Source organism: Indicator indicator, chromosome Z, assembly GCF_027791375.1.
Source record: "Indicator indicator isolate 239-I01 chromosome Z, UM_Iind_1.1, whole genome shotgun sequence".
NCBI classification, from domain to species: Eukaryota; Metazoa; Chordata; class Aves; order Piciformes; family Indicatoridae; genus Indicator; species Indicator indicator.
The window spans coordinates 39,167,009-39,182,378 of NC_072053.1; the positions used below are offsets into that span (position 1 = coordinate 39,167,009).

The following is a 15,370-nucleotide window of genomic DNA, read 5'->3' on the forward strand; positions in this document are numbered from 1 at the left end:
TAACTGCAGATGGTAAGTTGTTTTAACTGTATAGCAAGCAAGTCTGGGTACTTTCGTCTTCTGCATTGTCAGGAGAAGAAAAGGCAGGAAAAGAGAATTTCATGTGCTTCACTGAAAGTCTTTCTTTCTGTAGAAGCAGATGTGAAAGAAAATTTGCAGTGTATCATGCTAAAGTTTTACCCTGTAGTGTTCAGTGCTGCTGCTAAGAACTGTGTTTGTTCCTTAGAATACACAGCTGCATGCTGGACTTGATGAGCTAAAAGGTCTTTTCCAATGTGATTAGTTCTGTGATTGTAAATGTAATGGCATTTTCTGTAATAAAATGCCATTCCTAATATCTATGGGGAAAAAATATTTGAGATTATATTGGAATTATTTTGACCCAAAAAAAGTGACATTGAAAAAGAGACAAGAGGTGACTGTTAAAGAATGCAGGGAAAGGAAAATTCACAGCAAGGGTGAGCAAAGAAGGAAGTGAGAAATTATTTCACCTGAAAGCTGAAATGAGACAGAGAGCAGTCTGAGACTATGCAAACAGGCTGTCACAGGTGATGTGGACATCAAATATTTGGTGTTCACAGTCAGTAGATTGACTGCACAGTAAGGTAGACAACAAAGGACTACAATAAGGGTGCAATAACAGAGAGAGAACAGCAGGTAAGAGGATGTATGGGTGAGGTGGATTGGAAAGAAGGGCAGAAGACTATGTCCACAGAAAATACTGAGACAGGCCTGAGAAACAGACTTTAAAAAAATGTTATTATGTATTGGGTTTTTTTTTAATTAAATCCCTGAAATGGAAACAAATTACCTTCTTTCCAATGGTAAGATACAGAACAGATGTGGTTTGTATAAGGATCTAATGCTTTTTATGTTGTTTATTTTCTGCAGGATGTTTAAACATTAAAAATAAAATCTTTCACTGAGGAAAATTAGTTTAGCCATTCAGTGAAGAAGCTGAAAGGGTTGTGTGTTTTTTGCATGTGTGAGACCATTGGAAGGAAGCTTTTGAAACTGCAAGAAAAGAAAAAACAACAGAAAAGAAAGGATTTCCGGTAACAAGAGAAACACAACAACAGAAAAAGGTAAGTAGGACTCCTAATTCTTTTGTAGTGCACATATGTGCATGAGAAGATAGGCTGCTTTGTAATAAGATGAGCATAAAACTCAGTTTCATACAGAAATGTCGGAATTACTGCAAAACAGGCCAGCTTAGGCATGTGAAGCAGTACAGTCACATTAGCCTGGTATTTTTGTGATGCTTTCCTTCAGCCAGAGCCAGGCAGGCTGTCATGTTAACACAGTTTGATTGTTTCTTTTATTCAGGTAAGTTTGCCTTTCTGGGATATTTTCAGAGGGCATAGTACTGTGCTTTGTGCAGGCACTACCTTTGCAGTATGAAAATATAAAGGCTGTAGAAGGAGAGGGAATAGGGAAAGAGCGATGCGAGTTGGTCTCTAATGTTTTAGTGTGTTAGCAACAGAGCAAAAATGTTTAATGTAGGAATGAAGAAGCAAATTTCAAGACTGCTGTTTCATATCTGTAAAAAAAGTCTCTCAGCTCAGGCTTTCTCACCAGTGTTTCAGATCACCTGCAGTATCTTGTTTGCTAAAGTGCACTTGACAGTTCACGGGGAAGTGAACACAGGCCATCTCTCAGTCTGGTGATGTTGCCATCCTCCTCCCAGTTCTCAGATGTGGACTGCAATGTCCTTGCTTGCTTTTGGGAACTTTGTAAGAGCACTTGTGTTATACTGCTAAAACTGATCCTGATCACATCATGTGTTGTCAGTGGTCTAAGCTGGTCTGCAGGGAAATGCAATACAAGTGAGGGTCTGTCTGCAACATCTACTTAATCTTAAAGGGACCATGAACCCTTCCCTTAGTTCTTTAATTCTTTTATATTTCAGAATGAAGTGTGAGTGATTATTGTGAACTTCTGTTTGACTTGTGTTTTGAACCTGGAGAAAAGCTGATGTTCTTGGAAGCATGTTTAGATTTTCCAACAGTCCTGATTATTGTAGTGGAAGATAAGCTCTTGGTCTACAAAACTAGCTTTGCTTACTGCTGCTGAAAGTCATTATATGAATGCTAAGTGTGCTTGTGTGCTGTTCTTAATTATCCAGTCACTGGAATACAAACCTTTTAACAGCTGACAATGTTTCCAGGAAAAGGGTTATCCATGATTTGTTAGACTGTGAAGTCCCTGGATCAGTGGCAGTGCCTCAGGTTGTGTTAGTTTAGTGAACAGCATAAAGATGATTCAGCCATCATAGGTTACTTTGTTATCCTTCTGTGAGCAGCAGTCATAAAATGGTAGAATATTTTGGGTTGGAAGGAACCTTTGAAGGACATCTAGCCCAACTCCCCTGCAATGAACAGGGACAATCATAGCAAGGCTACTAACCAAAGGTGGTGCCAGAGGGTCTTATAATAAATTCTTATACTAAGATGTTCCTTTTATGTAAGAGAAGCACCATGATCTTTTAGATGCATGGATGAAAGGAATAGAACTGAATTCTCGGTTCACATTATTGAGATGGTTTTCAATCTTTGTTACTAAGAAGATTCCTAAATATTATGTGATTTCCATGGTCCTTTGCTTACAAAGCTTCTTGGAAACCATTCAAAGGTAGTATTTTGTGAGCTGTAACTAGCTAACACAAGTCCTAACATTTCTGACCAGATTGGTGCCAGCTTCACTCATCAACTCACTGTGATTCACAGCCTGAGTGTTCTTCAAAAATAAGATCCAGTAGCCATAAGAATAAGCATACCAAAGAGATCTATATGAAACACACTCAGAAGTATCTCAGCTTTTGTTTGGGAGCTCCATGGTTTAACCGTAGGGTGGAGTTTGATCTTTCCCTTTTGATACTGCTTTTGCCTCTTGAGAGCAACCTTGCAACACACCTCTTTACTTCTCTCTGTAGAACTGAATTAATTCTATATGTTGAAAATTGAATAATATGCTGAAAACAGTGTTGTGTCTTGGAGCATACAGTTTGTGCAGTTTGAAATGGGAATGTCAAGTTTAAATTTTCTGAAGGAACAGGAAATATCTTTCTCATTCCTTACCAGGAAAAGTTTGTACAACTGTTTGAGATTTTGTGTGAACTGGTGTATTCCATTGGCCATATATTATATTTTCTTTGGAGATGTTATAATCACTGTAGGTATGTGATCTGGGGCCAGAAATAAAATCATAGACATGGTCAATTAAATCTAAAGAAAGAGAACTATACATACCATCATTTTGACATCTGGGAAAACTATAGCAATTTTTTATTGTTGTCCTCTGGATTTCACTCAGCATTCACTAAGAAAACTTACCAGAATCTGTTCCTTTTGGGCCAAAGAAAGTCAAGTATGGGTTTCAGTTCAGTACTTTAAGTGGAATAAAAAATCTGGGTAAAAAGAGATTATATTCTTCCTTTTTCCATTCATTTTGTCATGCCTTTTTTTCATTGTTCACATGCAAATTTTCAGTCTTAGGCCTACATGCTCACTGGAACTGTTACAACTCATAAAAAGCCATTGTGGTTTTTTAGACATCTGATGCTATGGTTTTCATCACCGCAACCCTCAAAGGTTTGTTCAGCTTCATTTTCATAATCACACAGCACTGTGTGAAAACTTGCTTTTTCTTCTGCAGATTGGTCTGGGAAATTCACTTGCTGACAGGATCTGAACTGCTGTTGAAATGTCATGCAATTGCCTCATGTTCTCAGATGTGGATTTCAATTTTTGACTTTGCTGTGAGAACAACTGTGTGGTGATTTTTATGGTTTACTGTTCCATTGTTATATCCCTATGAAATAGTAACAGGAAGGAGATGAACACAATCTAGAAATGGCATTTTGCTTCAGTCAGAAAAAAAAAGGCAGTACTGCATGCAAAATTTTAGGATAGTTGTGTACAAGGACTACTACATAGCAGGGCATGGCATATGTTTTACAAAATGCAGGGAGAAAATGAGGGCTGTTCTGTAACAGCAGGAATGGTTGGCTCTCCAGGGTCAGAAGAAATCACCTTCCAGATGCCCGTCTAGATTTTCTCTATGGAAGTGCACCAGCATGCTTAGCAGAGCCACATGAGTAAGTTACATATATAAGTATGTTATAAGTAGATTACACTGAGGTTGCACAAGTGGTTGATGTTCTCTAGTAAGATCATGGAAATAAAGAAGGAGGCCTTCTAATACTGATCGTTCCTTGTAGATCCTTGATCCTTTTAATATAGATCCTTGGTGATCCCCACAAGCATGACTTTGCCTTCAGTATCACAAGCAAAAATGTTTCCCCATTTGGGTTCCTCTGTTTATTTCTGATGTGTCATGCTCTTTTCACACTAATCCAGTTGGTGAGTCAAGATTTACTTCATTTGTTTTTTAATAATTACGATTGCTGTCTGCTGGGGCTTTGGTTATGTATCCCTTTATTTATGTGCTATCCTTTTTCTCTCAATGATATGTATATTCTAAAAGTCCTATCCTCTGTATTATGCGAGATGCATGCTTTGCGTTCACAATGTATTCTGAGATATAAAAAGAGAGTAGATCATGTCAAATATCCCACATGAGACTGAATACAGGGATCTAAACATTGATGAGCTGGGGTTGTTCAGCCTACAGAAGAGACAACTCCAGGTGGACCTCACAGCTGTTTTGCAATACCTGAAGAGAGCTACAGAAAGGCTGGAGAGGGAATTTTCATAAGGTTGTCTAGCAATAGGACAAGAGGAAATGATTTTAAGGCGAGGGAGAGTAGGTTCAGACTGGATAGCAGGAAGAAGTTCTTCAGTATGAGGCTGGTGAGACTCTGGAATAGGTTACCCAGGGAGGTTGTGGATGCCTCCTCCCTGTGGGTGTTCAAGGCCAGGTTGGATGATGCCTTGAGCAGCTGAGTCTAGTTGAGCAGCATCCCTTCCCATGGCCAGGACATTGGAGTAGATGATCTCTGAGGTCTCTTCCAACCTAAGCCATTCTATGATTCTATGATTTTATGATGTTAAATTACAGAATGATAGGGGTTGGAAGGGACCTCTGGAGATCGTATAGTCCAAGGACCCTGCCAGAGCAGGTTAACTCAGAGCAGGTTGCTCAGGACTGTGTCCAGGCAGGCTTTGAATGGCTTCAGAGATGGTGACTCCACCACCTCTCTGGGCTGCCTGTTTCAGTGCTCTACCACCATCAAAGTAAAGAAGTTCCTCCTCATGTTTACATGGAACTTCCCACGTTCAAGTTTGTGCCTGTCACTTCTTGTCCTGTTGCTAGGCACCACTGAAGAAAGGCTGGCCTTCCTGACACCCACCCTTTAAGTATTTATCAGTATTGATAAGATCCCCCCTCAGATTTCTCTTCTCTAGGCTGAAATGCCCTAAGTACCTCAGCCTTTCTTCATAAAAGAGGTGTTCTAGGCCCCTAACAATCTTCACAGCCCTTTGCTGTACCCTCGCAAGCAATTCCCTGTCCTTCTTAGACTGGTGAGCCCAGAACTGGACATAGCACTCCAGATGAGGCCTCAGCAGAGCAGAGTAAAGAGGGAGGAGAACGTCCCTTGATCTGCTAGTCACACTCTTCCCAATGCATCCCAGTATGTCCCTTGGCCACAATGGCACAATTGCTGGATCATGGTTATCCTGTCTGCCCCCAGGACTCCCACGTCTGGTAGGAATACTGTTCCATTTTTCCTTCAGTTCTCCTCAGTACATCAACCTAATTCAAGGTAGGCTGTGCAGAGAACTGAACATAGTAGGAGACTGTGGAATGTGGAAGCAATCAGAAATCTAGCTCTGGGGAAATCTAAAATGTCATATTGTCTTATTTACTTCCTTATGCTTATTTCTGGATCTTCTTCACTGACTTGTCAGATTATTCAAAGTAATTCTTACTTCTTTCCTGTTTTTGCATTAGTTTTGTCATAAATGTTGTCCCTGTTTTTTTGGTGGAGTGTTTTTTGCTTTTTAGTTATGTTGATTTGCACATGAAAGTGCAAAACAATAGTTTGCTTGTCACTGGAAGAGGAAGATACTCTGAAACTGGACTTTCTCCTTTTGCATTGTTTCAGGCTGTTAGTCTACTGTCAGTAATACAAAGTGTATGTTAGACACTCCCATGTCCTAAGTGAAAGAGTTAGCAGCAATAATTCTTCATATCTAATCCATTCTGAAGCAATTTATAATTCACCCCAAGATTTCCAGCACCTCACACTGTTGGACAGGTATCTGCTGGTCTTGAGGTTAAAAAGCAGACAATTAAGTATCTTCAAAAAAGTGTGCAAAACAGAGTTAAAAAAAAAAAAAAAAACAGGGTTAGTGATCATGGAATTGTAGTGTGGTAGGTGTTGGAAGGACCTCCAAAGATCATCTGGGCCAGCCCCCCTGCCAGGGCAGGATCACCTAGGGCAGGCCACACAGAAATGCATCCAGATGGGGTTTGAAAGTCTCTAGAGAAGAAAACTCCACAACCTCTCCAGGCAGCCTGTTTCAGTGCTCTGTCACCCTCACAGTAAAGAAACTTTTACTTACGTTGAGGTAGAACTTCCTGTGTTTCAGTTTGTGTCCATTGCCCCTCATGCTATCACAGAGCACCACTGAAAAGACACTGTCCCTTTCTTGACACTCACCCTTCAGATATTTATAAAAATTAATAACACCTCATCTCAGTCTTCTCCAGACTAAACAGCCCCAGGTCTCTCAGCCTTAGTTCATATGATGTCTAGATGTTCCAGTCCCTTAATCATCCTCATAGCCTTATGTTGGACAATCTCTAGTATATCCCTGTCCCTCTTGAATTGGGAAGCACAGAACTGGACACAATACTCCTGATGTGGCAGAGTGGAGGGGGAAGAGATCTTCCCTTGACTTGCTGGCCACAGTCTTCTTAACACCCCCAGAATACCATTTGCATTCTCGGCCACAAGGGCACATTGCTGTCTTGTGGATAACTTATTGTCCTCCAATGCCTTTTTTCATAGTGCTGCTTTCCAGCAGGTCAACCTCTAATCTGTACTGGTGCATGGGGTTGTTTCTCCCCAGGTGAAGGACTCTACACTTATTCTTGCTCAACCTCATTAGGTTCCCCTTTGCCCAGCTCTCCAGTCTGTCCAGACCTCGCTCAGTGGCTGCACAGCCTTCTGGTGTGTCATCCACTCCTCCCAGTAATCAGTAAACTTGTTGAGGATACACTCTATCCCTTTATCCAGGTCACTGATAAAGATATTGATAAGACCGAACCCAATACTGACTCCTGGGGACACCACTAATTACAGGTCTCCAATTGGACTCCGCGCCACTGATCATGACCCTCTGAGCTCTATTGTTTAGCCAGTTCACATCCATCTCACCATCCACACTTCCTGATCTTGCCTAAGAGGATGTTATAGGAGACAGTGTGGAAAGCCCTGCTAAAGTCAAAGCAGAAAATACCCACTGTTCTCCCTGTATCTACCCATTCAACCACACCATCACAGAGGCTATCAAATTAGTCAAAGGTGATTTTTGCTTTGTTAAATCCATGCTGGCTGCTCTTGATGACTTTCTTTTCTTCTGTTTGCTTAGAGAATGATCTATTCCATCACCTTTCCAGGGCTGGAGGTGAGGCCAACTGGTCTGTATCTTCCTGGATATTCTTTCTTGCCCTTTTGGAAACTATATCAGGCGTCAGTGCAGGCAGTTTGAAAAGTCTGATTGTGCATTTTTATGAAGCTGTCTTGCATGTGATTTTTGTAATTTACAGTGAGATTTTCAATGTGAAGTCGTTGCAAAAGCGCTGCCCTGTCAGACTATTTAAGACTGCCTGCAAGATACAGATCCCAAAAGTGTCACAGGTGAAGTTGTGGAAATGTTTTATTTTTCTTCATTGCCACACATTGGTGGCTCCATGTTTGTTTTTTTTTTAATCTGGATTTTCCTTGTTTCTAGTTCTTGTGTTTATTTTTATTTTTGCGATGTTTACAATTTTGAAGGCTAGCATAGCTCCAATCCACCCCAGCTGAAGGTAGTTGTTGCAAGTTCTGCTGCAGTCTTACTGTTGTTTCAGATCCACCTGAGAAAATGTTCCAGATCCTCACAATGCTGCTGCTGGAAACACATCTCTCCATGGTTTCAGGTGAGAGAGAGAAACTGTCTTTCAATTCCACCAGAAGAAACAAGATAGCAAACATCCCTTGCACTGTCAGTACATGGTCATCCGCACCTTCAGCAACAGTTGCAGGGATAGCCAGTGATGTGTGAAGCCTCTGCTTTGCACAGTCTGACAGAAGGCACTGTGTGCTAATTGAGCACAGGACCGATGTCTGCCACTTCCCACAATCAGTCTTCTTTAAAGTACAGTGTATTGACAGCTGAGGCATCCAGCATTAATTAGTAGGCACAGCTGTGAGAGGGAGGATGACCAAAGCAACCTAAGCCATTTGTAAAATAGAACAACCCCAGTGTGAGGCAGGCTGAAGCAAAGCCACTTGTATTCCCCTGTCCACACCTGCAGCAGGAGCAGCTTGCTAAGCACGGAAGAGACTTGGCATTTTAAAATTTCCCCCCCCTCATTGCAATTGTATTAAAGTGAATAAAAAAATATTGCTAAGAGGAGTTGAAGCTTTCCCTGTCATTATTTCATGAATACATGAAATAAAGGGAATACGATACAAAGTTGCATAAACATCTCTTTTGAGTGTCACTATCAACACTTCCAAGTGGTTCTCAATTAAATCTAACAATATATTCTACATCCAATATAAAAAGTAGTAACAAGGTATATTGAACTGTATATCATAAATAACTCTCCTTTATCAAGTACACCTTAAAATGGTAGCCTATTCATGACAATACAGATTTCAGATTTGGTCAATGGCTAAGAGGATTCTTTGTACATACTTTCTGCAATGCTGTTCCACATATCTGAGAAGATGCATGGAACCCAATGACACTCATATGGTACCAGGCTTGTGGATGACAAACTCCTACGCAGCAGTTCTTGCAAGTCATGTGTGCTTATCCAGTGCAACTCTTTTCATGCAAGTTACACTGCATTTTCTCTTTGTAAAGGATAGTGAAATTGGATTTACAATTTCCACAATTAATTATTGCTTTCACTAGAATCTTAGGACATATAAGATACAAGATAAAGCTTGATAGAAGTACTCCCTGGATGATCACTGACTCAGCGTCAAAATACTTCTAAAATGTAAAAAAATTTCTTGCTCAATTTGTCCTTGTCTGTCAGACTTTGTACCATACAGAATATAGATTATTTGTTATCAATACTAATGACATGGTAAAAATATTTGTGTGAGTAGGAACAAAAAAATGTTTACAACCTTTAGTCAAACCAGTAACTATATGCCTGACTACATGACACCTTTTTGCCCAGATTTAAAGAAAATCAGAGCATACTTTAGTAAAACAAATGAAACTGGAAACTGACCTTTTCTTGCTTTAGCTTTATTTACAGTTGAAGTTCCTCAACAGCTATACATTGTGGAGTATGGGAGCAATGTGACCATGGAATGCAGATTCCCTGTGAATAGCTCTTTAAACCCAGGATTACTGAGTGTTGTTTGGGAGCAAAAAAGGCAGGGGAAATCAAAAGAGGTGTACACACTTCACAGTGGAAAATCATTTGCTTCATCTCAACATCATGATTACATAGGACGAGCAACAGTTCTACACAGTGAACTCAAATTGGGAAGAGCTATCCTTCATATTATCAGTGTGAAGATCACAGATGCAGGATCATACCTTGTCTCATTGACTACCAGCGAGTGGACTATAAGTACATTACTTTGGAAGTAAAAGGTTAGTGGCTGAATTGTATCTAAGTATAGATTGGTTGAGAAGTCTCTACTAAATTCCTACAAGCTTGTAGAAATTGATCACATTGGAGGAATTTGTTGCTAGTTCTCTCACCAAGATCCTGTGCTCTGCCCCTAGGTGAACTAAAGCATCTGCCAGTGCTGGCTAGTCTTTGTTCAATGGCCAGATGAGCTTCTCCAGGAGCAGTCCATGCTAGAAAGGGAGAGCAACTGCTCCTCTCCATCCTTCATCCCTTCTCCTTCTTCCCACACACTCTTCCCTAGTGGCCCCCACCTCCCATTTCTCATCTCACCCCCTGTCCTGTTGGGCTACCTGCTAGTCACCTCTGGCCATTCCCAAGAGTTTCTCAGAAGTTCTTTAATTTGCTTAGGAGCTCTGCTGCAACTACCTAAGTGGCTGGGAATTTCTCAAGGGACTGCAGCTCCCAGAGGCAGGATGTGATTTTCTGTGTTCGCCAAAGCCAAATGGTCAGTAGTAACAGAGGTATCTGCTACTGGATAGCATGATAGACTGCTCCTTTGAAAGGCCTCTAATGTTTCCCACTAACTGCAGCATGTTTGTATGATACAAGGCAGCACTCATTTCCCACCCAGACATTTGAACAGTGAGCTTTGTCAAATGCAGAAATGGATATAGCCATTTTAAAGACCCACATTAATTACTGAATTCTAAGTTTGGTTGTTTTTTTTTTTTTTAGTTTGTTTTGGGGGTTTGTTTGTTTGTTTTAATATGATGAAAACACTGCACTTGTTTAAAAACTATGACAAAACAAACCTTAAACCCAGGCTTTATCTTGAAGTGGCATATTCAAAAATTGGAAACAAAGTCCCACAAAACTTCAGTTGTTTCCTCTGTATGGATAAATTATAAATTCAATGTCAGCTACTGCCTTGCATAAAGTAGTGGAGTAAATTCTGTCATTGTAGACATAAGAAGGATTTAACAATTAATACTGTTCTACAAGACACCTGTCATAATTTCAAATAAGTGTACCCCAAATACAGCTATAGATAAAATACGGTATTAGAGGGAAAGTGAAGTGGGACAATTGATGTTTCTGCAAAAATAATTTCTATCTTCTTATGCAGCATCCTACAAGAGAATAAATACACAAGTAATGAGAAAACCAGGTGAAGACAAGTTTGTTTTTTATGTGCCAATCAGAAGGCTTTCCTCTGGCAGAGGTTTTCTGGCAAAACGAGAAGAACTTCAGCCTCAGCAGATCTGCAAATACCACCTATACATTGACCAGAGAAGGCCTCTACAACATCACCAGCATCCTGATGTTCAAACCAAATATGAGTGAGAACTACAGCTGCGTGTTCTGGAATAAAGAACTGGGTGCAGCAACTGCAGCTCACATTTCTACTTCAGGTTTGTATAACCTTCAACTTTTGCAAGCCACAGAGTGTTTGTACACACTTTGTCCTATGATCCATAATTGGAATTTGGTTCTAGAAAACCATGTAATATTGATGCTCCAGAAAACAAACAAGTCATTATTATTTACAGCTGAGCTTGCTCACTGTCATTGCCAGACTGCCACTTTTCTGTATATTTTAATTTTAGAGCAGATCCCATTATTTGGTTGCCAGTACAGAGGAAATTATTTAATCTGCATGTGTCTCTTCCCTGATCTAGACTCCTAATTGATTGTTCTTCAAATGGGATACAGATAAATTTGAGTAGTGCTAACTCAGATGCCATACAAACGAGAGATTTGACTTATTTTTTGGTAAAGCTTCTTACAGTAATGCTGCAGAATAAAGTATTCATAAAATGAGTGTAATACACTACATTGATACATTTTAAGAATCTTTTTTCAGTCAGAGCAAGACTTTGGAGTATCAGAACTGATAATTTCATAAACAATGCTTGTTTTGTAAGTTGTACATTTACTTTCTTTTCATGTTTTTTGACAGCTTTAATTAGTACGCAGTATAGCGGACAAAAATCCCCGATCTTATTTATTGTCCCCACATGTGTGATGTTAGCTGTCCTTCCCTCTGCACTAATAGTCTTTCAAAAGAGAAAGCTGTTCAAGAACAGGCAACCCCCAAAAGGTATCTTTTATTTCAGGTAGTTGATCTTTTCATACATTCTTTATTTTTCCTATGAATGACCTTTTGGAAATTTTAATAACTCTAGACATGCTTGTGTGACATTTGGTCACATTTTATTTCTAGGTGTGTTCTGTTCTAAAATGAGAGTTTTAATAACTGAAGTTTTTATTTTCCTCACCTTGTTATTTAATGACACAAGGTGAATGGAAAGATAATATTTTTTAATCTGACCAGCTACTCTTCTGTAAAGAACATAAACAAGTTTTGTCTTGGGTAAGGATGGCTGTAAAAATGCCATTTGAATGGTAGTTTTCTTCTTTGCTACAAAAGCATTGAGGTTAAAGCATATAACAAAGAATTTTGGGGTTTGATCTCCATTAATGCTGTATAACTGAATTGATATGCTGTTCTGGACTACTGTGACAAATACTGCTTCTTTCTTTCTTTGCAAATGCAATAGTGGAAAAGCAATAAAGCAAATACACTATTAATCTAGTCTTTTCTTGCATGTGAATAGACTCCAGTAAAATCAGCCAAAAACATTTAATGTCATGAAATTAAAATCTTGCTACTAAGGACTTCAGGACTTTGTTCAAAATTTTTAAAAGAAGTCTACAGACGTTTGTGTATTTGGTCTGAGTTACTAATAAATGTCCTTAAAGCTCAGTGCAATCTATAAATTCATTGAATTACATTGTTTCTTACAACTCTAGAAATATTTAAGCTAAATTTATATATATTTACTTCAACAGACAGGAAAAGAAAACCAAACCCTAACCAGAAAGATAAGAACAGTAAGTCATAAGATCTTCTATATTTATGCTTACAGCTTTTGATATCTTACAGATAAAATCTCTATAAGATGGCAACTTAAATAATGTTATAAGAAAACAGAGGCCATTTTTCAGTTTAAATTAAACTCTTCTTCAGTTTTCTAAAAATGCAGTATTTAACATTATGATGTTCTCACAGCCAATCTGAAAATTCATGAATGTTCGAGCTTGCTTGTACAGTTCAGGATACTAATAGCAGTCCTAGTAGCCTTGGCTGAGTAAGGTACACACAGAAAGCTGGTTGCATTGGAAGACATCAAGATTTTTGTGGTAATAGTCTGTTATACTTTTGGTTCCAGCCATAGGTTTTAACCACTAATAAATTGCTACCTAATTTATCTAGAATATTAAATCATATCACAGAGCCACTTGCCATCTTATGAATGTGTGACTTTCCTAGACATACAGGAATTTTTAGATTGCAAAGGGAAAGTAATGCTAAAACAGTATCAGGATGCATCTAACTGTCATGTACTACAATTGAACTGATAAAAACAGAAATCACCATAGAAAACTATAAAACAATATGATAAGAAAGCTCTCAAAACACCTACTTGCATAAATTAGTTTTGTTACCTATAAATAAAAGTCTGACATGTTAATGTATTTTCAGGAGAGAGGCTGTGGACAGTGTGGTATGGTGGTACTGGGTTCAGCTGGGTTTGAATCCTTGATGTCCATCCAGACCCTAACACAGCTTACTGAGGCCCAAGGCTGCCTAATGTGTTCCAGGAATACAAATTATTCTCTCACAGGGAGCAAAATCAGAGCAAAACTGTGATGCAGCTGACCGAGCAGCCTGAAGACACAATGTATAGCATCTTCTGGACACATAGGCAGCTTTGGTCTTTCTCAAGGACAGGATTTACTTGAGAACCACTGGTGTTCCTCACTGATAGAAAAAACAAAACAAAACAAAACAAACCCACACCTAAAACAAAACAAAACAAAAAACCCCAAGCCAACCCAAAAAACATTAAAAAACACCCCAAAACAAAAACCAAAACAAAAATCCCAAACAAACAAACAAACAAAAAAACCCCCAACCAACAACCAAAACATCAAGAAGTCACTATCTTAAAAAATAAATGTTGTAGGTGAAATAAGAATTAGGGACTAGACACTGGGCATGTACTCACTGATTCCCGTATCTGCCATAACTCAGATCCTACCATTTGCATCTTACACATAGCTATCAAATCCACTGCCATCAGCAGATCTTACAGTCAAAATGACACTCAGAAAACCAGTTTCACTTTTCAGAAACCAGCGCTTGCTGTACTCAATGGCCCTTTCTTATTTTCCTGCGGCGGTGTGAAACTGCTGTGGAATTACACCATGTGCAAATGAAAGAAAAGCTCCAGCAAGCCGGAGGACAGCATTGGCACATGCCCAGACATTACTCCATTGCATGTTATCTGAGCACAGCATGGCTTCCCATGTCTATTTGTAGTACTGTTGCAGATTTCTTTTTCACTTGGTAGTCTCTAATGTCCTCGGTGCACTTACTGAAATGAAGAAATTAAAGGAGAGGCAGCTGCTTCTTGTGGTTTGTTTAACTTCTTCATTTTAATGCTGAAAATCTTTGTGCAACATGCCGTCAGTCATATGACAAGCATTTCTATTTCTCAGCATCAGAGTTTTAAGAAACTGGAAAGAACCTTGTACTATGATGAGTAGGTAGGTGAAGCATAGAAGTCACAGATATTTTACCAGAGACCCTTGGAAATGACCCACATGGCCTTAGTTACAGGAACAAGGATTGTTCATGTTAGCATTTTAACTTACAGCTCAAGCTGTATCAGCACTGAAGATTCAGAACTTTTGACTTCAGCACTGAAGTCCCAGTTCTGCAAACTTTTATTTAGATGCATAGATTTTACCGATAAGCATTCCCATGGACACTATTTAGCCAGCTTTCAGTTTCGTTATTTCATTTATACAGCTGATAGGCAACGATAGATTTGAAGTAACAGATAATTCAGAATTTGGACCACAGATAAGAGACACAACTCTTCCTTCTGAAAAGACTGCAGCAGGATGTCTTTAATTCATTAGAGAGCTTTAGGGAGCCATTGTAACTTCAGCATGGCCCAGAAAAGCTTGCATACAGTGAATATAGGGCTTTCACTCTTTACTATTCAGTTATTAAAATGAGGCTATTTATTTGCTAAATTATTGCAGATTTAAAAATCAATATTATTGCGTTTTCTTTCTTTAAGGAGAGGATTTTAACACTCAAACTGAGACCTTGTACTTGTCAACTGTCACAGCTTCAAGAGACAGTGGGAGTGTGGATCTGTGAAAATTCTGCATCTTACATGCCATAATTTACACTTTTTATGTCTGGTTTTGAGCATTCAAAGAAAAATTACAGCACTTTAGCTTGGGATGAATAGTGAAGTCATGGGGATTTATTTACACTGCAGCAATGGAAAGATATGCCTCTTCAGATGCCATACCACAAAATTACTGAGAATTATGCTGTCATGAAATGTGGCTTACCACTGTGAAGACGTTATATGAATGCCTTTGATACACTTTATTTTTTTACTTACTGTTGCTCAAGGAAGTTTTGCTCAAGGAAATTTTTTTTAAAAACATGCCTTTATTAATTGTTCCAGTCTTGGGAATGGTGCTTGGATTCAAACATCTCATGGGA

The 15,370-nt window shown here is 39.1% G+C and overlaps 1 protein-coding gene across 1 annotated transcript; it reads left to right on the forward strand.

Annotated features, from left to right (window-relative positions):
• Positions 1-8,054: 8,054 nt before the first annotated feature.
• Positions 8,055-15,013, forward strand: PDCD1LG2 (programmed cell death 1 ligand 2). Its single transcript, XM_054398138.1, is given in 8 exon segments — positions 8,055-8,109; positions 9,439-9,735; positions 9,738-9,794; positions 10,901-10,959; positions 10,961-11,186; positions 11,735-11,875; positions 12,628-12,669; positions 14,931-15,013. Coding segments are annotated over 8 exon segments (960 nt in total).
• Positions 15,014-15,370: the final 357 nt, after the last annotated feature.